Raw genomic sequence first — 20757 nt, 5'->3', positions numbered from 1 at the left:
CCCTCATCTTGGAAAAGCCACCAGGATTTGACCAGCCTGTGCAACATGGACAACACTGAACCAGCCATGGATGATCTGCAGATGCCCTGTGTAAGTGAGGCAAAATGCCATCCACCGAATTGTGACTGCGGGCCGAAAAACCAACTATCCAAGATATAGTGACAGAGTACCAAAATAAAGCCTATAATGGAGACAAATGAAGCAAAAATTGCATTTGTAATAAAAACGTACGTTTGATTTTTTATATTTCATATTTTGTATTTGTGTCTCTTGTATTTTTATTAAACATGTGATGTGAATGTTCCATATGGCAGACAGACAGACAGACAGACAGACAATCTAGTCTTTATTCATTAGTTACAAGAGAAATAATGTATTGGGCATTGAAAAAATTCTGCCTTAACATTCACATTTTGTCCTGGCTTAGTACACTTTCTCTAACAAAATACATTACTTATTTCAATTTATTATAGCCGTCCACCCCACGGAATATAGGAAGCTTACAAACAGAAAACAATAAAGTCAAAAACATAACACTCCCTGGGCAGCCCCGACTAAACCAATCAAATCATCAACCCAATGGGGGTCCCACCGACACATCGGAGCTCTTGAGGGCATTTGGGAACCACAGGGAAGGCGGTCCCAGGGGGATGGGGTGAGCAGAAAAGGCACACTTCCCATAAAATGACATTTAATAGAAGGGGCCCAAAGCCCACCAGGACGACATTGGCAATAACTGCTGTATCCCCAAAAGGCAGGAGCTCACAGGAGCTGAAGTTGGCGCTACTGGAGGGATTCCTATTAGGGAGGGCCAATAGAAACTGACTAAGCCAAAAGCTTGCAACATTTCAGTTCTGTGATCTGCCCCATCACATTTCTCAGCCGGTATTTTGATTTATTGCATTCACAAGTTTCTTTCTTGGATCATGAGAATGCGGGAAACAAATCTCAAAATTACCTAGATCACGCTCTTCAGGGGAACAAGGTGAGTCTTTTTCCACAGCCCTGCCCGGTTCCTCTCCAGAAAGCAGGGAAATAAGCATGGATCGCACTGAGTTTACCTTTTCCAGTTCTCGTAAGTTAGGGATATCTGAATGCCGTTCAAGGCCACTGCTGTACTTTTGATGGACAAATGAAAGGTTCAGTTTGGATTCTGGCCTAGAGGAATTCAGTATTTTGTCAGTATGTGCCTGGGAGAGCTCATCTAACTCCAATGCTCCAATACACATTTCTTACTTTATCCCGTTTATGATTTTTTTGCCACAATTCCAACGGAACAATCAAAGCAGGTTCTGAGCAGTCACTTATCCAGGAAGCTTTGATGAACCCTTTCAGCAAAGTGTCTGAAACCGACAATGAAGAAAATTGGCTCTCCTTTTCTTCATTTCACCTGTGGTCCACTCTCAAAATGACCAGACGCCATGCCCAAGGCATCCTCCGGCAGCCTCTCGCCCCGAGATCAGCCTTCTACAAAACAAAATCCTGCAGCTTGGAGAAACATCTCACTGGCTCCCATACTTTGTGTTTCTCCAGCAGCTGAGAACTGGAGTGGAACAAAGTAGGAGCTGGCCTGGCAGAGGCCTGAGGGCATTAACTGCCGTGGCTCTGAAATGTGCTGTTGGATGGTCTACTGCTGCCATGGGTAGTTGAGCTCCCAATGGACTTCATGGGAATCCGGTGGCACCCCTGACCATCTTTGGAAAAGGGCTGATGGTTTCTACTGCAAATTGATTGTTATTGTTCCTGGGCTTCTCTATCTCAGAGGAAACGAGAAGACCTTATTGCCAGATTTGCAACGGACTTCAGTCCCAGGAATTCGCAGCAAGTGGGTTGACTCCTCAAAGTCATCCACAATCTCCTGCAACAACAGGGAAGCAAAATAAGACAAGCCTGGCAGAATTCATCAGCATCAACTTTTGCCTCCAGCTTGGCTCAGTCCTTCGCTTATCCACTGGTCCCTAACCTCATTCCAAGTTGCTTAAAGCCTACACAGCTGGATCCCTGCAAATGCCAGGAGCCCCCTTCACATGTGCCTTCATCCTAATTGCCTGCTCAGTCTTCCACTGCTAAAACAATTGTAAGGGCCAGGCTCTTGTAAATTCCCTCTGGAGAGGAAAGGCTGTATGACTTGGGCATATCTGCAAGTTGAAAAGGTGCGTCAAGAAATGCAGATTGTTTAAGCCAATCAGTGCATGTCTCATGCTGTCTCTGGTCACAATCTTCCGCTCTTCCCCTCACAGCCAGCTGGGTCTTTACACTCACTCCAGGCTTCATCAAAAAAGAAAGGTGAGAAAACCGGATCTTCTAACCTGACTGGTAGAGAACTGGATCCAACATGGATCCACCTTGAACATGTTTGAAGTTTGAACCAAGTCCATTTCAAAATTGGGACACAGAATGACCTGTATGGTGACCCAACTGTCTCTCTGCTAATGTCAGCCACACACAATCAGACCTATAAATGTAGGGTTCAAGCTGACTACTTTGTTGAACTCTGCCTATAATACAAGAATCTCCCTATACTGCTTGCCTTCTCTTGGGAACAAACAGCGTGCGTGCGTGTTTGTTTGTGTGTGTGTGTGTCAGCCCTAGTTCTCTTGTGGCTGTGCAATCACTCAAGGCTAATTCCCTACTTGATCCCTCCTCCTTGCCTGGCAGCAAGTTTCCCAAAAGCGAAAGGCTTCCAAGGCTGGTTACCTGCATTTCCTGAATACACTGGCCTCCGAGGGCTTCCGACATATTCCCCACACACCAGGCGAGGCTCAGGTGGAACGAGGGATCCTATGAGCAACAAGCAGTGGTCAAGATCAGAGAAAGGTCCACCAGCATAGCCAAGCACAGCATAGCGCACTGACTGCCAACACTTCAATTAGAATAAATTGGAGCTATAGTCTGCATTGCAAGATGGTTCAGAGTTCATAAAAGAACAGAAGTAAAAGAATCAAATATTGGTAATGGAATACTGACTACCCTAAGCAGAGTGGAGGGAAACAAGAAGACTGGAGCTGTTGGAAGTGCATTTAAATAGCTGCTTAATTGATTATTCAAGTGTTACCATTCAGCTTCCTCCAGAGACTCATTCTAAAGCAGTAACTTCTTATTTTCCCTGAGATGGCTACAAGCCTCACCTTGTAAAAAGGCATTAGGTTAAATTCCTCCATTACTTCATCCACTTCTGAAACCAACTCCAACATCTGAGAATGTCCTGAAGAGACTTCTAAGCCAACAAAGGTCCTGCAAGAAGATTTTTAGAGAGTAACTTGCAGCAGTTGTTCCACTGTCAACATCTCGCAGGGATAGCAACTCGGTTCCCAAACACAAGAGAAGAGTGCATGGAAACAGGGCACCTGCAGAAAACAGAAAGGCTTTCTTGGAGATGTGCATGGCTTTTGGGCGATGCCAAACTGACAGCACAAAAGGTTTTAAAGTTCAGGGGAAACAGAAGCATAAAAGCAAAGGACCACTTTCCGGTAAGAAGGCAACTGTACTGAAGAAGCACCACCTGCATTAGCTGAGGAGGATTTAATGGAGGAAATCTGCTGAGCAGGGATGCCCTGGACCTTGGTGGGGGCTGAAAGGAAGGAAGGGGAGGAGTGGCCAAATTTGGGGGGCTGGTGAAATTGTAGGAATTCCAATAGGAACAAGGAATTGCAGTCCTTGTTAGGAAACCTCCACCCCTATCTGCTGAAGTGGTGGAGGGGGGGATTCATGTAGAACATTTCCAAGAGAGCTCCTTTCCCTCTGCCAGTCTCCACAGTCCTTATGCCATGGAAGCCAATGCCCCTCCCCTCCAGGATAGAGGCACATCCATTCAAACACCCCCAATTTGGAATCGTAACAGGGGCAGACAAAACCCCTGAGCAGGGACTATCCTGGAGTTGGAAAAGCCACATTGGACTTGCTGAGACCACACCTGCCCATCCTGTCCTCCTTTTCATATCCAGAAATATTTTGCTAATGCAACTGAAGCAATCTTCCCACACTAATGGCCAGGTCCTTTTATTTCTAGCCCACAAGGCTCTCCACATCTGAGGGGGGAGATCAACAATCCTTCACCCACCTGGTTTTGGTCTCATTGGTATAAACCTTCATTTGATCAGCTCTGAAGATGAATCTGAAAAACAGCAGAGATTCCAACTAAACTGGAAACGAAAGGCAGAAACAAGACGAAGCTACCTCTCTGCTTCTCCGGGACTTTCTGATGACACTTCCAAGCTTCGATACCCAATTCAATTATGCCAATTTAATCATTGTGCTATTTTTCCCTCCTTCATTGCATGCTGAGATTTGGGGACACTTGCCTAATTTATTTACTAGTTCAATTTCTATGGACGCTCATCTCAATGACTCTGGCAGCTTACAATTCTGAAAATATATTACGATTAAAGATAAAAAACAACATATAAAAACAATAAAAACAGGAAACCAGTGAAAAACATTGAAAGTATCTAATTCAACATACACAAAAGCAAGCTACTTGGCCAATTAGCAATACAGCCAGGGAACAGGGCCCTTGTGACATTCAGCGCCCCAGGCTTGAGAAATAGACAGGTTTTTAGGGCCTTACAAAGGGCTGACGGAGTTGGGGCCAGTCTGATCTCCAAAGTTCAGAGTTAATGATGGGAATGGAAGCTTGCAGCAACATGTTGAGGCCCACAGAGCCTCTCTGGGACGGCCAACAGCATTTTGGCAGCCAGTCTGCTACGTAGTAAAAGGCAACTCATTAATGCCAGCCATGGCCTCCCATGGCAGCCATCTTGCAAGGCCCCCAGTACATGTTATCAGAAATGTCCCTGACCCCAAAGACTGCCACTTCCATGCGTGGGAAGTGCAGTCAAGGACTCCTGAAGGGCAGGTGCTTCTCAGGCATCATGAACTGTCAGCTGGGGGAGGAGGGGACCGGAGCTCTACCATAGTCAGCAGCTCTGCAATTTTCTTGCCTTCTTGTCACATCTGGTGAAAATTAGTGCCATGGCTTTCTACTGCCTTGGGGCATGAAATACAACTCTTTGTAGATATAACATAATTAAAAAACAAGCAAACAAAAACCTTCCCCTCAGAAAGACCAACACAAGACACAGGAAAAAGCAGCAGTTTATGGCCCCTTTGCAACATCATTGTTTTGCTCTGTTGTTGTTAGGACTGTCTCAGTCTAGCAAGATAAGTCAAATGTTGAAACGCTATAGTATGGAGCTATGAAAGCCAGCTAAAACTCCTATGGCTCAGGATTTTCAACATAGAGAAATCCAAAGTCCTGGATTTAGCAAGGAGATCTATCAATCTCTAATAGGAAGTCTATCATATATCAGCAATTGGTCGAGACCTGATATTTCATATAGCGTAAACCAATTAGCAAGATATAATGCAGAGCCAACAGATCGGCATTGGCAAGCCGCAAAGCGGATAATGAGATATTTAAAAATGACAATGCATTATGCCTATTTGGAACCTAACCGTGATCTTATACTGAGCGCATATGCTGATGCCAGTTTTGCTACTGATTTGACCACCAGAAAATCTACATCATGTATTGTGATGTTAGGAAACTGTCTAATTGGATGGAAATCAATACAGCAGAAACACATTAGTCTATCCACTATGGAAGCAGAATTCTCATGTTTGTCACTAGTGTGTACCGATCTGATATATTATAAACAACTAATGATGGATGTCGGCTTGAAGGTAGATTATCCAATTATAATTTTTGAGGATAACCAAGCTGCCATAAAAATGGCGACCAATTTGGCAGTTAAGACAAGGTCTAAGTATACTGACATTTGTTATTTAAATGTTCGTCAGAGTATTCAAAGCAATATGGTCCAACTGGAATATTGTATGTCCGAAAACAATATTGCCAATAATTTCACCAAAGCGCAGGGTGCAATTAAACATAAGATGTGCTGTGAAAACTATGGCTTGAGAATATGAACCAGTATATATTGACCTATCCAAAGGGGAGTATGTTAGGATATGATGCTTGCCTAACAGGTTGGCCAGGCAATATATAAGCTAACATTGGGCCTGGTGGCTCAGCAGACTGATAGCATTGTGATTAACACCAGCTGTCTGCAATTACTGTAAATTCGAATCTCACCAGGCTCAAGGTTGACTCAGCCTTCCATCCTTTCTAAGGTAGGTTAAATTGAGGACTCAGTTTGTGGGGGCAATAAGCTGACTTTGTATAAAATATACAAACGTATGAAGGCTATTGCTTAACACATTATAAGCCGCCCTGAGTCTCCGGAGAAGGACGGCATATATAAATCAAATTTTAAAAAAAACAAAAAACATGATGAATATGTATTCTATGACTTTAAGAAGTACTGCTGAGTCATTGTAATGCTGAGTCATTGTATCCTGATTGGATAAGCTCTGTAGTAACTGTATTTAAGGAGAGCTTGAATGTAATCATTGTGGACATGCCACCATCGTGACCTGTTATCAGTGTGAACTTGCTACTATTTATTATCTACTGCTGTTTTGTAATTTCTACTTGATCTCTTACATGGTCTAATGTGATCATGGTTTATTTATTCTGTTTTTAAGAACTATTTATATTGTTCCTGTTTGATCCTTTTACTACAAACTGGTAAGAAGAATTTTGTATTTCTGGACTGATTATGATTGGCTAAGACTTGGATTGATTAAAGACTATGAGATTGTTTTTCACTACTAAGTAAAAACTTTGATAAATCAGTTTATATGTATTGTATTCATTATTGCTCTCAGCACCGTTTCCATGTGCTCTACGCTCTGCTGGTTGTTAACACAACAATATCTTTAACAGTTGTGACTTTAGAATAGAGGCTCTCCATCTCGGCAAGAGTAAGATATGTGGACTTGCAGCTGGGGAATTCTGGGAGTTGAAGTCCATGCAGTTTAAAACTTGAGAAATTTGAGAAACACTCTGCAGAAGAAAAATGCCACTGCTTGTAGCCACAACAGGTGTCCCCTCCTGTGGGATTTTATGTATGCTGTCTCCTACCCCACAGGCATTTATCAATACCTGATGGGCTTCTGTTTCTGCTTTGCCCATATCTGCTCATCTGCTCATCAGAAGCCAGATAACCTCCCCAAAGCAGCCTGTAAGTCCTATGCTATCAGTCACGACAGAAACTCACTGCCAGCATGGACTATGGGCCTCACCTGTGGCAGGAAGACAAGCGTTCTTTGAGGGATTGGACAAAAGAGTTGATCCAGTGATGGCGCAACACTACACCTTGAGAGAGGCTGATGTGGAATTCTTCCTGTCCCGTCAGCAGAGGCACATAAGCGCGCCCACAGATTAGGAGGAGCTGCAGTAAATCCAGAAAGTCCTCCCCAGCTTTGCCTGTGGAAAAAGCAGAACAGGTGCTCTTAAACTATATGACCCCTTTTTCTGGTCTCAAATAATATTACCACTCCACCCCAACTCCCTCCCCCAAGTCTACTATTTTACACAAGCATCTCAACAGCAGGAATCCCAAACAGTTCGCAAACAAGCAATTACAGGTTGTGCCCTAATAATGCCCAGTTAAGAACCACTGCCTTAAAAATGCTTTTTGCCCTGGCCAAGGATGCCAGAAAGGCCCAAGGTGTACTTAGAATCCCAGGGTTGGGAGGACCTTTGCAAGATGACCGCCATGGGAGGGCATGGCCAGTGTGATTGAGTTGACCATTTACCATGCAGCAGACTAACTGCCAGACCTCCCAATCCACTCTCTGCCAGGTTCAGGAATCCTCAGATCCCTCCCAGATAAATGGCTGTCCAGCCCTACAACTTCAGGAGCTAGGCAACTCCACTACTTAATAGGTTTTACTGTCAGGAAATTCTTATTTTCAGTTTAGACCACTCCCTAAAAGGTCCCACCAATTGGGTCGAGTTTTGCCCTCAAGAGCTGTGCAAAATATATCCACCCCTGTCCATTGGAAGGTTGAAAGGGCTCTTCTCTTCTTTGGGCTCAAAAGCCCCATCCCTTCAATTGCTCTCTGTAGGATCTCACTATATGGGGGGCTTTTCTCTGCCTGCTTTCCAGTCCCTTGGCATCCCTTCTGCCTTGGGGTGGTCAGAATCCCAGACAATGGTATTGAAAGTTCCTGAGAGATCACGAGCAAGGATGGCTGCACTAGCCCTATCCTGCTCTCACCAGAGATCATCCAAAATCAATGCTGTTTCTGTCCCATAACCAAGCCTGACTGGAAGCGGTCCAGACCCCCAGAAGCTGCCAAGCAGCCACTTTTTCTAACAGTTTCCCTAGAAAGGGAAGGTGGGAAATGGGACAAAAGTGTCCAGGCAAGTGGGATCAAGCAATGGTTTTTTGAGGAAGGGGCCAACCAGGGACTCCTTAAAAGGCTCTCTTGCAGTGAGGAATTGCTCACTGCCTGAACCTACCAATCACCATCCTGGAGGCTTTCACCAATCAGCAGGGACGAGGATCTAATTGACAGATGGCTGCAATGTCCATGCTGAGGACCCTGTTCACTTCCTTGGTCAAACAGAATCGAACTGTCCCCAGATAAGTGAGCAAGACCTTTCACCAGGCATCCCACATGGACCTGCACCACAATCCAACTGGGAACCAATCTTTGTGCATTGAGTGTTCAACAAGTTCCTCTGGACAGCCGTCCCCCCACCCCCACGCCCACCCTCCAATTCCATCTGGAATTCATCTGAGTCCATCAATTGGCAGGATAGTCCACTCAAATGGTCTCCCTGTAGACAGGGATGGCATAACAGAATCTCAAGGACACCAGGTTGTGATCTGACTATGATGGGGTGGGGGGGGGGGGGAATAATGTTAAATCCTCCACCAGTTCCTTCAATTTTGCAATGCATTTCTCCAATCAACAAAGTACTTATGGAAAAGAATGCACCAAACCGGGTACATTAAAACACACACACACACATTGTCATTTTTTTTCCAGAAACCCAAAATTCTTTCATTGCTTTAGAAATGTTAGAAAAATTAGCTCTCTGGGCAGGTCAGAAGCAGAGAAAGCCTTGCTCCACTGTTCCACTCTGCTCAAGACAGCCATAAAGATTCCCAAGGCCAGGGCCAATCCTCCACTCCTCTTCCAGAGAAGGGGGAAACATCAAGAGAGACTTACACGGCATGTACACATGGGTTGCCCAGTTGCCTCGTTCATGAGGAAATGTCCGCAGGCGGCCTTCATGTTTACTGCAGTCATCCACCACCCTTTCCTTCTCTTCCTGATCCTTGAACATCCTCCGCACGCTGTCTGGCAAGGGGAGGGAGGGCACTGCAGCTCTGCAAAATGGATGGAGAGAGTTGGCAGCCGAAGCATTTTCTGCTCAAAGATCAGAAGACAAACAGCCTTGGAACAGACTCTATCCCTGTCCAACAGCAACAGCACCACTTGTCCAGTTAGAGTAAGTGGAAAGGGTGGGGTTTTCCAGTTAGGGCAGGGCAAAGAGGTATTCTGGGACTAGGCCACAGAGGGACGGACTCTCCCCACTGATATCAAGTGAAAAAATAGGGAAAAAACAGGTCAGAACTCTGGGCATGGAATATTGCAGCTTGTCTAATGAGAAATTTCTCCACCTTAAGGAAAAGGTGACTTGAGGAGGGCTAGGCGTGTTTCACGGGGCTGAGAGAGCAGAACTGCCTTTTCCAGAACATTCCAGTCTGGGGTAGCTTGAAATATGTTGGTTTTACTTATTGTGTTTATGGAGTTTATTGCACCAACCAAGTTGGTTTGAGTCAACAGGCGAGTCCAAAGCCTGCTGTGCTCTGCCACTTTCCGCCCCAGGAGGAGGAAGCCCCCCCGCCCCCCCCCCCGATACCAGATGTTGCCCCTGTGCTGCAACCCCAGGAGGCCTCGGAGCCCGGAAAGTCCTTGGCCTTTTCCTCCTCCTGGCACATTGCGACCTCGTTGCGGCTTCAGAGCCTCCGGGGGCTTCGGGCACTATTAGCGCGGCCCAGCCCGAGTCTGAGCAGGAGACCAGCGCCGCAGAGAGAGGCCCGGCCGCCCCTCTGCCCACAGCAGCCACCCCGGGAAGAGGCGACCCGCTGCCGCTGGAGCCTGGGCTGGCCGGCTCTGCCAAGGCAGCCGGGACGGGGCCTCGGGCCCCACGAACGCCGCGCAGGCGCAGCCGGCCCAGCCTCCGCTGCGGGGAAAGAGCTGCCGCCCTCGGGAGGGAGGGAGGGGGGGAGAGCGGAGGCGCCCAAGGCCTCACCGGCACCGCCTCAAGCTCACCTGCTGCCCGGAGGGGAGAAACCGCGGCCGCCCGCCGGGCCAGACCGGGCGTCCCCGCTGCTCTTTTCCCGGGCGGCGGCGGCGGCCTCGCTCTCGTCCTCCGAGCCGGAGCTGCTGTAGTCCACCAACGCCGCCCTCATGGCCGGAAGAGGAAACCGAAAGGTCACGCCTGCGCAGAAATGACATCCGCCCCCCGATGAGGGTTTACGGCCTATAAAGTCGTCTCCGCCGGCCCGCTTCCGGTGGGCGGTTCCCCTGCGGAGCAGGTGAACGGAGCGCTGAGTGGCCACCTCCGTCTCCCTCACCAACCGGAGCGGGGGGGGGGGAGGGGGGGCGGGCCACGGGAAGCGGAGGCCTTTCTCTCCCTCCTGCGTAGGAGCCGGCGCCTGGCTCGTCTCCTCGCGGGGTGGCTTCGATGGCCTCGAGGGTTCCCCACCTGCTTCCCGGAGACCCAGGGGCGCCTTTATGGGGGAGGGGTCGGCAGAGCAGCGGGAGGCGGCCGGCGGGTGGGACGAGGGAATCTCCCTGGACGCCTCTCCTGCAAGCTCAGGCTGGCCGAGCTTCTCCGGGCATCGTGGATTTGCCCAGAGCTCGAGACTGGCATTGAAGGAAAAGGAGTTATCCCAAGAGGGCGGAATTAAAAACGGAAGGCTAGGGAGATGACTCTGTAGTCGTCATAATAAAAGTTTCTTTCAACATGTAAAAAACAAGAATAAGGTCAAGGAAATGATTGGTTCACTAATAGAAGAGGGGAAGGAGATGACAAGCAACAGGGAGAAAGAGCTGCTTAATTCATTTTTTGCATTTGTCTTCATGCAAAAGGGAAAAATAGCCCAATGTACAAAAACAGTACTATAAAATATAGATATTAGGAATAAAACTCAAAATAGACAAAAAAATGGCAAGGGAACCCCTATACACTCTGTGAGAAGCCCCCCCCTAAAGGAATTAAATATTTGGGGGAACATTAAAAGAGGCAGAATATTATATTCCCCCAAAGGAAATAGAGAAATGGCAGAAAGCACCCCCCAACAAGCCTCCAGCAGATGCCTGAAATCTTTAGAGATGGATATTTTGTGCCCATTAAGAAATCAGGGCCAATCTATTCATAAAGAAAACATCTTCAACTCCAGGTGATGGAATTAAGGACACGACATGACCTTTAGGACATAATAGACCACTAATAAAATAATAAAAACAGACAAAGCAAATCTCAAAATTATAAAATACTGTAAACTATAAAAATCCTTGCACTCATCAAGCTAATTTGTCAGCTGTCCCAGAAATGCAGGCTGTGGTTGGTTCTGCTCATCAATAAACAGTCATCCTTTCCAATCAGCCTCCCATTTTATTTCCAGTGCCTTTCTCCCAGCTTGGAACTAGGCTTGATTTTTCTTCCAACAACTCTAAACGAGTTCAAATCACTAGGACCAGATGGATTACATCCCAGGGTTTTGAAGGAGCTGGCAGACATGAGCTCAGAACCACTGAACCATATTTTTCAAAGATCCTAGAGCACTGGAACTACCAGAGGGCTGGAAAAGAGCTGGTGTGGTTCCCATCTTCAAAAAAGAAAAAAATGGATCTGAGAAACCACAGACCAATCAGTCTGACATCAATATTTGGGAAGAGCCTGAAAAAGGTATTCAAGCAACAGATCTGCAAACACCTAGAAGCAAGCCAAGTTATAATCAGAAGCCAACATGGGTCAAAAACAGATCATGCCAGACAGTGGTGGGTTCTAATCTGTTTTACCACTGGCCAATTGCGGCCAATTGCGGCCAGATTTCACCGCTGGATAAAGCCCTGGGTTAAGTTCTTGTCGATGAAGGCATGTAACTCATTTAACTCCCTAGGGGTCATCAAGTAGAGTTTCAGTTTTGGTAGCTTGGCCCTGGGAACGATCTCAATAGCACAGTCCAGGGGGAGGGAAGCTCGTCTGACCCCTTTTCACTAAACACATCCCTCAGGTCTCGATATTCTCTGCGGATGACCGGAAGGGGTTTCCCTTGCATTGCTGCTCCCATTTCCTGGCATAAGGCCTGCCTGATCAACTGCTCTCTCTATGTGGGGGCTTGTCCCCTGGAGGGAATTTCAATAGCCCCCTTCTCCAGTCCACACATGGGTTCCATTTTTTCAACCAGCCCAGCCCCAGTATGAAGGGTTTTTCCATCCCCAGGGCTACTATGAAGCTCAAAGCCTCTGAATGGGCCCCCCCATCTGGACTCCTAGGGATTTGGTGGCGAAAATGGCAGGAATGTCCCCTGTGACTGAGCTGGCAAAAAGGGATTAGTCCTTTTAGCTTTCTCAGGCTTATTCTCAACTTCTCTACCAGGGCTGGGCTCACTAAGCATCTGGTACAGGCTTTTGGGGATGCCTTCAGTCCAGTCCCCAGGAGGTGTAACTCTATGGGCATGGTAACAGGTATGATCAGGCCACTTACCATGGGGTCATTGGAGTTGACCCTCCGGTGGGGTCGGCGTTCCCTCCTCTCGTTTAAATGAGGGGATAGATTTCTCAACCTTCTTCTTGTTGTCTTGAAGAACAAGAGAACAAGACTATAAGAATATGTCTATTTCTAATAATGGTAGATTTGAAGATACTTGATATGTACATAATGTAAATATGTAACCGCACGACACCTCAGATGTTAACCGAGATTTGATGTTTTCTTTTTAAAAATTCTTTTTAAAATCAATAAAGTATTATAAAAAAAAAAGATTTCTCAACCTTCAAGCTCTTCAGTGCCATCTTCACCCCAGCATTCTGCTTCCTCCTGGTCGCTGCCTTTAGCAGACATCATTTGCACGGTCCCCTCAGTAGGGCAGATGCCTCTCCGGGTTGACCATTTTGCAGACTCCGCCTAATGTAAGGCCCTGCCTCAGCTATCTTCTCAGGAACGCATGACTCTTGAAACAGATGGTATTTCAAAAGGAGCTTTTACTGAGAGAAGTGATTGCAGAGAAGTCAGGTGGAGTCTGAAGATTCCCACACAAAGCATTAAGCTAATTTCCCCTGTTCAACCCCCACCCAGAGCCCCATGTCCACCAGTAGCCAATACGATGCCGCAAAGGTGTTATGAGAATTCCAAGATGGGATAGTGATAACAGGTCATCCTCGGGACATCACAGCCTTGAGTAACAGGCTGGAACCAGCTGAGAGGGAATCCATCCTGAAGGACCGGTCCCCCTCTTTAATTCCCATGCAGTTACAACTAAAGCCAAAGCATTGAAAGCAATCAGCCCCAAGAAGCCTCCCCCCTCTCTTGGAATGGCTGCGTTCCGGCAGGGACCTGACAGTTCGTCTGTATTCTGTGGTCCTCACTTAATGACTGATCATTTAACAATTGTTCAACCCCACCCCACCCTGTTTCTTTTTTTAAAAAAAAAACTTTTTTTTTAAAGGAAATGCCCATGCTGAAGAGTAGATTTGTTTAAGAACCATTCCTTTTGCTTAATGACTTAGGTGATTTGCTTTAAGTCATGTGGTAACCTCTTAATAACCACAGTGACTTACAATGGAAATTCTGGGCTCAACTGTGGTCATTAAGTGAGGATCATTTGAAAAGCTGGTTCTCAGAACGCAGGACAAAATATGGTGGGCTTATATTACAAGAAGGTAGGATCTGTTGTAGGTGAGGAAATACTTCCTAGCAATGAGATCAATTCAGCAATGGGTGAGATTGCCTCTCTGCAAATCTGATTGGCTGAAGGGCCCAGATGGCACCCGCTAGGAGTGGAGAAGCGGTTGGACAAAATTACAGGTTGTTACCACCTCTATGGCAAGGGTCTCACCAGTCACATTAGACCCCACAGGCAACCGACATGCAGGGCCATAATGCTTTAGTTTTAATCTAGCAGGTTTCATGAGCCCAGGCATTGGGCTTTATAAATCAGAGCTCAAGGCTTAGTAGTACCCTGTAAAAGCCCCGTTAACGGAGCATTGTTCAGATTATAACTTAGTTTGATGCACGAACTCTAGATCTCCCTGTGTTCACTTTAAACTCCCAGAAACTTTGGGGAAAATAAATGAGTGTTTGGTTGTCAGGACTGCCCACTGGACTGTGCTCTTCAACCTTTTTTATAAAGGATGTACATGAGGGGACAAAAATCCCAGATGACAGAAAATTGGGGGGAGGGGGGTTGCTAACCCCTCAGATTGGCCTATAAAAGGGTACTGATATTTATTGGTTCTCACTTAATAAGGTGTCGTTCAAAAATGCACATTTGCACTTGGGAGACAACAACCGAAGCCTGGGCCGAAGGCTGGGCTTGGGGAGCAAGGACCGCCTGGCTGCTGCCGCTACCCAAAGAGCCAGGCAATCCTGGCTAGCCCTGGCAGAAGCGCCGCGGCTTCCAAGAGAAGCCATTTGGCGGTTGGCACAACGGACCGGCCAGCTCCGCCTGTGGTGCCCAGCGCTCCTCGGCCCCTTTCCTTGGGACCCCGCCGCAGGGCAGCGGGAGGGGGGAAGGGAGCGTCCGCACGCGGCTGCCGCCAAGGCCGCAGAGAGGCCTTCCTTGCCAAGCGGCGCCCGCGGAGAGGCAGAGCGGGCGGACCCACCACCAGGGGCGCTCTTCCGCCCGCCCGCCCGCCCGCCGCAGTTTCCCCTCGCGTCCGACGCGGCTGCCCCTGCGGTCCGGCAGAGGGCAGCGCCGATTCCGCGGCTCTTCTCCGACGCCGCCCCTTCCTCCGGGCGCCTCCTCGACCGCCGGGCCCCCCCCCGCCTCTTCGCCCAGCCAGCCGGCCTCGCCCGCCCATCCGCTACGCGAGCCCGGGGATCGTGGCGGCGCGCCGGGCCCCAGGTAGGCAGGAGGGCGGCGCCGGGGAGCTTCGGGCGAGCCAGGCCGCTGCGGGGCGGAGCGAGAGGGCGCCGCGCTCCGTCTGCCGGGCCCGGGAAGCCCGCAGGCCTCTCCCGCCCGGCAGTCGGCGCCCTCGGCCTCCGGGGTTTCCGGCCGCCGCCCCACCGCTCCTCTCGGTCGCCCGCGGGGCTTCCCCAGAGGAGCCGGGAGCGCCGGGCGGCAGAGGAAGCGCGGCCCGGGAGCCCCGAGGGCGGCCTTGCGGGTCGCGGCGCGGAATGGAAGCCGGAGGGCCTGGCAGCCACGAGCCCTGGGCGGCTCCTCCGGTCGGGCCCGTCTCCGTGCAGAGTTAAGGCTGCCGCTGCGCCTCCCCCTCCAGCCCCCCCCCCTTCCGAAGGCAGAGCCGGCGGCCCGAAGGCCTTCCCTTGCCCGCCTGTGGAGGAGCGGAAAGAGCGGCCGCTCTGCGGAGCCGGGGGACGAGCGGCACTTTCGGGCCGAGGATCCGGGTCGGGTTTGTGCCGCCCCCGAAGAGCATCCCGGTCGGAACAAGCGCCAGGCTAGGCTGACTGCACGTCTGGTGCTTGGCGGCCTTTGCGGGGACTTGGGGGTTTGTGCCCATCTTCGGCAGGACTTGCCTGGGGGACCCTCTGACTCTGCAGCCGGGCGGCCTGAGTGGAGAGAAGCCTCAGGATCAAGGAAGGGCAGCCCTTCTGTTCCCCAGTGCGCTAGGCACCCGGGATCCCCGAGAGCAGCTGTGGAGCCGAAAGCTGAGAAAGCCATGTGAACATTCTTAGGCAATCTGTCGCTTCCTTTGAAAGAAAGGGGACTGATCCTAAGGCTCCTTTGAGTTTTCTTCTGTTTCCATCAGTGGTCCTTGCAATGAGTATTTTTCTGATTGTAATGTAGCCCACCAGCAACTGAGCAGACTGTTCTTTCCAGGCTGGTGATCACAGATCCTAACTTCCGATCTTCCTGACTTCAAATAAAGAGCTCCCAGGCCTGCAGTAATAGGCACCGTGATTTCAGAATTCAGAAATTCTGTTTCAGAATTGAGTGAACTCCAGATAGCGGTGAAGAAAGCAAGATATTTCAATTCAGGGACTCTGGTGGGGGAGACAGATCTTGAACTATGGCCCTGGTTAGCAAAATTCTCTTGCTGATTCTGATCCTCAGTTTTCAATGCTGTGTTTCATGTGAAGGAACCTTGTTTTGGAGCTCTTGTACCCTGATCCCAACCTGAAATCCGCTTCTGCTGGAAAGGCAGTTGCAGGTGATTCTTACTAGCCTATTCTCTTTCTTTGCAGGTTCCTTCAGAGGCTTTCTGGAAGAAGGACAAGGGGCTGGGACCACAAGGTGACCACCGGGATGTCTGGCCTGCTTTGGTCTGATGTGTCTCAAAGGTAGCTGGCCCCTCCTCCGAGGATTCGCACGACCACTCTAGTGATCGTTCTCTAGGAATAGGTTTCCTTGATTGCTCTGCCTCAGTTATTGTGGAACCCCCCTCTTTTTCTCCCCAGCATGTCAGAAACCTGGTCACAGCAGCCGCCACCCCCCCAGCAGCCCCCGCATCACGGGGCCACGGCCACCCTTCCAGAGCACCCCATTCCGCCCAGTGCAGTGACCGAGAACCCTTTGGGCTGTGCCGTCTATGGTATCCTCCTGCAGCCGGAGCCCAGCGGGTTGCAGCACCCACCCATCTCTGCCAGCGGCGGTGGGGAGGCCTCTCCCAAATGTGGGGTTTGTGGGCACGACCTGTCTCACCTCTCCAACCCCCAGGAGCATCAATGCCTACAAGGTGGCCACGACCGTTCCTTCCAGTGCACTCAGTGCCTGAAGATTTTTCATCAGGCCACGGACCTCCTGGAGCACCAGTGCCTGCAGGTGGAACAGAAGCCCTTTGTCTGTGGCGTCTGCAAGATGGGCTTCTCCCTGCTCACCTCGCTGGCCCAACACCACAGTGTCCATAATGGCAACACGGCTGTCAAGTGCTCCATCTGTGAAAAGACCTACAAGGCGGCCGCAGCGGCAGTGGCAGCTCCCGAGGAACCTGCCCCACCACAGCAGCCAGCGGCCCTGAACCGGACCCCCGCGGAGAAGCCGTACAGCTGCTCTATCTGCCAGAAGCCCTTCAAGCACCTCTCGGAGCTGTCACGACATGAGCGGGTGCACACTGGGGAGAAGCCCTACAAATGCAGCCTGTGCGACAAGAGCTTCAGCCAGTCCTCGCACCTGGTGCATCACAAGCGTACCCACAGCGCTGAACGGCCCTACAAATGCACCGTGTGTGAGAAGGCCTTTAAGCACCGCTCCCACTTGGTGCGCCACATGTACGCCCACTCGGGCGAGGCCCACCTCTTCCGCTGCAATGTCTGCGAGTTGCACTTCAAAGAGTCCTCAGAGCTGCTGCAGCACCCCTGCACGCCCAGCGGTGAGCGGCCCTTCCGTTGTGCGGCTTGCCACAAGGCCTTCCGGCGGCCCTCGGACCTCCGGCAGCACGAGCGCACCCACAGCACGGAGCGTCCCTTTCAGTGCGACCTTTGCCAGATGAGCTTCAAGCAACAGTATGCGCTCATGCGTCACCGCCGCACTCACAAGGCTGTGGTCCCTGCCCCGTCTTCAGAGCAGGAAGCCGCCCCGCTGCCTTTCAAGTGCTCCCTGTGTGAAAAAGGCTTTGTGCAGCCAGCCCACCTGCTCTACCACCAACACGTCCACGGCATCGAGAACCTCTTCAAGTGCAACGCCTGCCAGAAAGGCTTCAGTCAGTCCTCTGAGTTGCTGCGCCACCGCTGTGTGCAGAGTGCTGAGCGGCCTTTCAAATGCACGGCCTGCAGCAAGGCCTACAAGCGTGCCTCCGCCTTGCAGAAGCACCAGCTGGCTTCCCACTGTGCCGAGAAGCCCCTCCGCTGCACCCTGTGTGAACGGCGCTTCTTCTCCTCCTCAGAGTTTGTGCAGCACCGCTGTGATCCTGCCCGCGAACGGCCCCTGAAGTGCCCGGACTGCCAGAAGCGCTTCAAGTATGCCTCCGACCTGCAGCGCCACCGGCGTGTCCACACGGGAGAAAAGCCGTACAAGTGCCCCTCTTGCGAGAAGGCCTTCAAACAGAGGGAGCACCTGAACAAGCACCACGGGGTCCACACCCGAGAGCAGCACTACAAGTGCATGTGGTGTGGCGAGCGCTTCCTGGACCTGGGCTTGCTGCAGGAGCACAGCGCGCAGCACACCTCCACAGAAGGCACTTACACGGTGGCTCCCTGCCTGCCCTGAGCAGCTCCTCTGCCAAGCACAGCTCTAGGGCCCTTCTGCAGCTGGTCCCTGCCTGCCAGAAGAGAGCCCTTCGATGGGCAAACCTGACAGAGTAAACTAAGCCACAGGAGCGAAGGGGCCGTGCCGTGCCAAGGCTGTGTCTAGCTTTGGAAAGACTGGGTCGTCAAGCCTGCCAAGCTCTGGCCTCTCCCTGCCGTGATTCCACTGTTTGCGAAGCAAAGGGCTGTCTCTGGAGTGAAGCCTCTGCTGTTTGTGAACGATGGAGCAGGACTCTGAGAGCGGCTGAGAAGAAGGGCTCGGGAGGCATGCACGCCAGGCTGAAATGCCTCCTCTTACTCATTGCCATGGTTTCTCCATGCAGGTGCTTCAGCCGGCAGCCCTTAGGTGGTTGTTTTGGCTTCAGTAGTGTACAACCATCAGGACTGAATTTCCTCCACTCCAGCCATTGGAAATGCAGCAGGAAGGGCATGGAGAAAAACTCGATTTATCTATTTAAACGTATTATAAAGCTAGAGCAGACACCCCCCCCCCCAGCCGCCTCCTTCTACCCCTTCCTTGTGTTATAAATAGATAGGCTTCTCTGTGTAACCTCTGAGAAATGTTAACATGCAAGACATGCAACTGAAGACCTTGGACAGAAAACATTAAAACTGCACTGATCTGTCCTGGAATTGTATCTTTTGGAACCCAAAAACAAAAAGGGTGCATTTGCTAGTCAGATAAACCAGATTTGAGATAGTTGAGCTTCTGCACATGCCTTCATTGGGGACCGGTGTGCGTGGAGCAGGTGTGTGTGTGTGTGTGTGTGTGCATATACATGTGTACGAGGTACGTAGAACCACTTACTGCATTAAATTAGAAGATCGCTGCAAACCGGCCGTGGGGTCAGTATAAAAAAAGCAAGTGATGCTATCTTTTTTTGGCGGTGGGGGAGAAGAGGGGGCTCTCTATCCCAGATCCCTTTGGGTGGATCATATTTGAAGGAGGAGCAGAGTATAACCCGTTTGGAGTGGGGGAACTGAGCTGCTGACTTCTTGTGGATCCTGGGCCTTTTCATGGCAACCCAGCAGCGCAGAGGTAGCTTTTAGGGAATTTTCCTTTTGGGAAGTGCTTTTTTTAAAAGTCGTGATTAACTACCATGTAGCTCAGCTGGATGTCAGTTTTACAGTCTTCCAAAAGTGCGCACAGTGGATTCTCCAATAATTTGAATTCATCAGTCTTGGAAAGGTGGGAGTTCTTTGTCGGGGGGGGGAGTTGGGGGGAAGGCTCCAGCCTCATTTGAAAGGCTTTGCCCAGAGCCCGCTAGGCAGGATATTGTGAGATGGAAGCAGGCCCCTCCCTTTCCAGAGAGCCAAGAAGACCTTCCCTTGGGCGGCTTTTCTTTCCGTCTTCTTCGTAGGTTTCCTTTCTGCAGGCTCCATTGTTTCTGTCCCTCCTCCCCCAAACTCTTCCTCTTCTGCCTATTTTCCACCTCTCCTGCTGAAGCCCATTTTGTCTGTGCTGCACCTCTCTTCTTACTTGAGTTTTTTTTTGAGCTCAATTCTGAATCTTCTTGGGGACACCTGGATCCCCGTGTGAGAGTCAGGCCCAGGTCATCCAGGCTGATTTGGCCAAGGACAGTTCCTGGCCCCTTGTTCTTTGCTGCCTTTGCCCCCTGGACCGGAGAGGCTCATGTCTGATATAAAGCAGGGCTGATCTTTCAAGGGAAATGGCCGTCAGCTTGTGGGCCCTGCAGGATGGAGGGTTAGTTTGGTCCCGGCAGACGGAATCCTCCTTTCTGGCAAGAGCATTCCATTTGGGGGAGGAAGCTGTATTTTCACTCCTAGCGTTCAAAAAGCAACAGGCAGTCTGGGTCTCAGTGAAGCAGCTGAAGTGGGAGCTGGAAATCCCAAGCAAAAAGGCCCATGGAGTTCTCTTCTTTGGAGCTAGAGTTCCTGAGGAGACTTGCCTGCATGGACAGGCAAAATCAAGCATGGAGCCCAATCCAAGCCCAATCCACGGGTTCCTTCTTGCAGGATGTCCTCTGGCACTTCAAGCAAGACTTCAGTGTTACGAGCCCCTGGTGGTTCTGCTTAAATCCTTGCTTGGGACCTCTTAGTGTGCAGTGATATATATATATGCACGGGAGTAGACCCGAATACATCAAGACTTGCATACCTATACCTACAAAAACACACGTGTGTGTGTGCGTGTGTGTGTGCACACTGAGAGGTCTGAACCAAGAATTTAAGCAGAGGAACAACCAGGAGCTCCTAACGCTGAAGTGGTGTACAGCGAACCACAGAACATCCAATGAAAATTACCCCAAAATTACATGTTACAGAATGGAGTTTTGATGGGAAACAATCCACAGCCTTCCACTCAACAGAATTTAAGGCTAACCCTCCGTCATGTGCCTAGCAAACGGGTTTTTGTGGTCAGCCAAATGCCCTTGGCTTGGCCTTCCATCTGGGGCACAGAGACAGGTTCTCCCCTGTTGTTGCCCTCCAGTGCAGAATCC

The 20757-nt window shown here is 50.1% G+C and overlaps 2 protein-coding genes across 6 annotated transcripts; one reads left to right on the top strand and one right to left on the bottom strand.

The window, feature by feature from the left end:
* Positions 1 to 329: 329 nt before the first annotated feature.
* Positions 330 to 14822, bottom strand: USB1 (U6 snRNA biogenesis phosphodiesterase 1). 3 transcript variants are annotated; one of them, XM_087877169.1, is made up of 8 exons: positions 12928 to 14822; positions 12641 to 12733; positions 9088 to 9248; positions 7147 to 7330; positions 4061 to 4114; positions 3129 to 3234; positions 2698 to 2781; positions 330 to 1858 (listed from the first exon to the last, which is right to left on the bottom strand). In XM_087877169.1, the coding sequence occupies exons 3-8, from the start codon at positions 9203 to 9205 to the stop codon at positions 1754 to 1756; spliced, it is 651 nt and encodes a 216-aa protein (XP_087733295.1). In that variant the 5' UTR covers positions 9206 to 9248; positions 12641 to 12733; positions 12928 to 14822; the 3' UTR covers positions 330 to 1753. The 3 variants fall into 3 exon arrangements, with proteins under 3 accessions (XP_087733295.1, XP_034281489.1, XP_034281491.1); XM_034425598.2 differs by lacking the exons at positions 12641 to 12733; positions 12928 to 14822 and adding an exon at positions 10198 to 10794; XM_034425600.2 differs by lacking the exons at positions 12641 to 12733; positions 12928 to 14822 and adding an exon at positions 9785 to 10116.
* Positions 14823 to 14867: 45 nt separating this feature from the next.
* Positions 14868 to 18922, top strand: ZNF319 (zinc finger protein 319). Of its 3 annotated transcripts, none has more exons than XM_034425592.3 (3): positions 14868 to 14999; positions 16298 to 16393; positions 16511 to 18922. In XM_034425592.3, exons 2-3 carry the CDS (start codon positions 16359 to 16361, stop codon positions 18255 to 18257), a joined length of 1782 nt encoding a protein of 593 aa, XP_034281483.1. In that variant the 5' UTR covers positions 14868 to 14999; positions 16298 to 16358; the 3' UTR covers positions 18258 to 18922. The 3 variants fall into 3 exon arrangements, with proteins under 3 accessions (XP_034281483.1, XP_034281485.1, XP_034281486.1); XM_034425594.3 differs by lacking the exon at positions 14868 to 14999 and adding an exon at positions 15030 to 16131; XM_034425595.3 differs by lacking the exon at positions 14868 to 14999 and adding an exon at positions 15053 to 15341.
* The last annotated feature ends 1835 nt before the right edge of the window (positions 18923 to 20757 follow it).

Source organism: Pantherophis guttatus, chromosome 11, assembly GCF_059756535.1.
Source record: "Pantherophis guttatus breed Tessera chromosome 11, ASM5975653v1, whole genome shotgun sequence".
NCBI lineage: Eukaryota > Metazoa > Chordata > Lepidosauria > Squamata > Colubridae > Pantherophis > Pantherophis guttatus.
The sequence above is the reverse complement of the archived record's forward strand: the minus strand, read 5'-3'. Positions and strand labels throughout refer to the sequence as shown.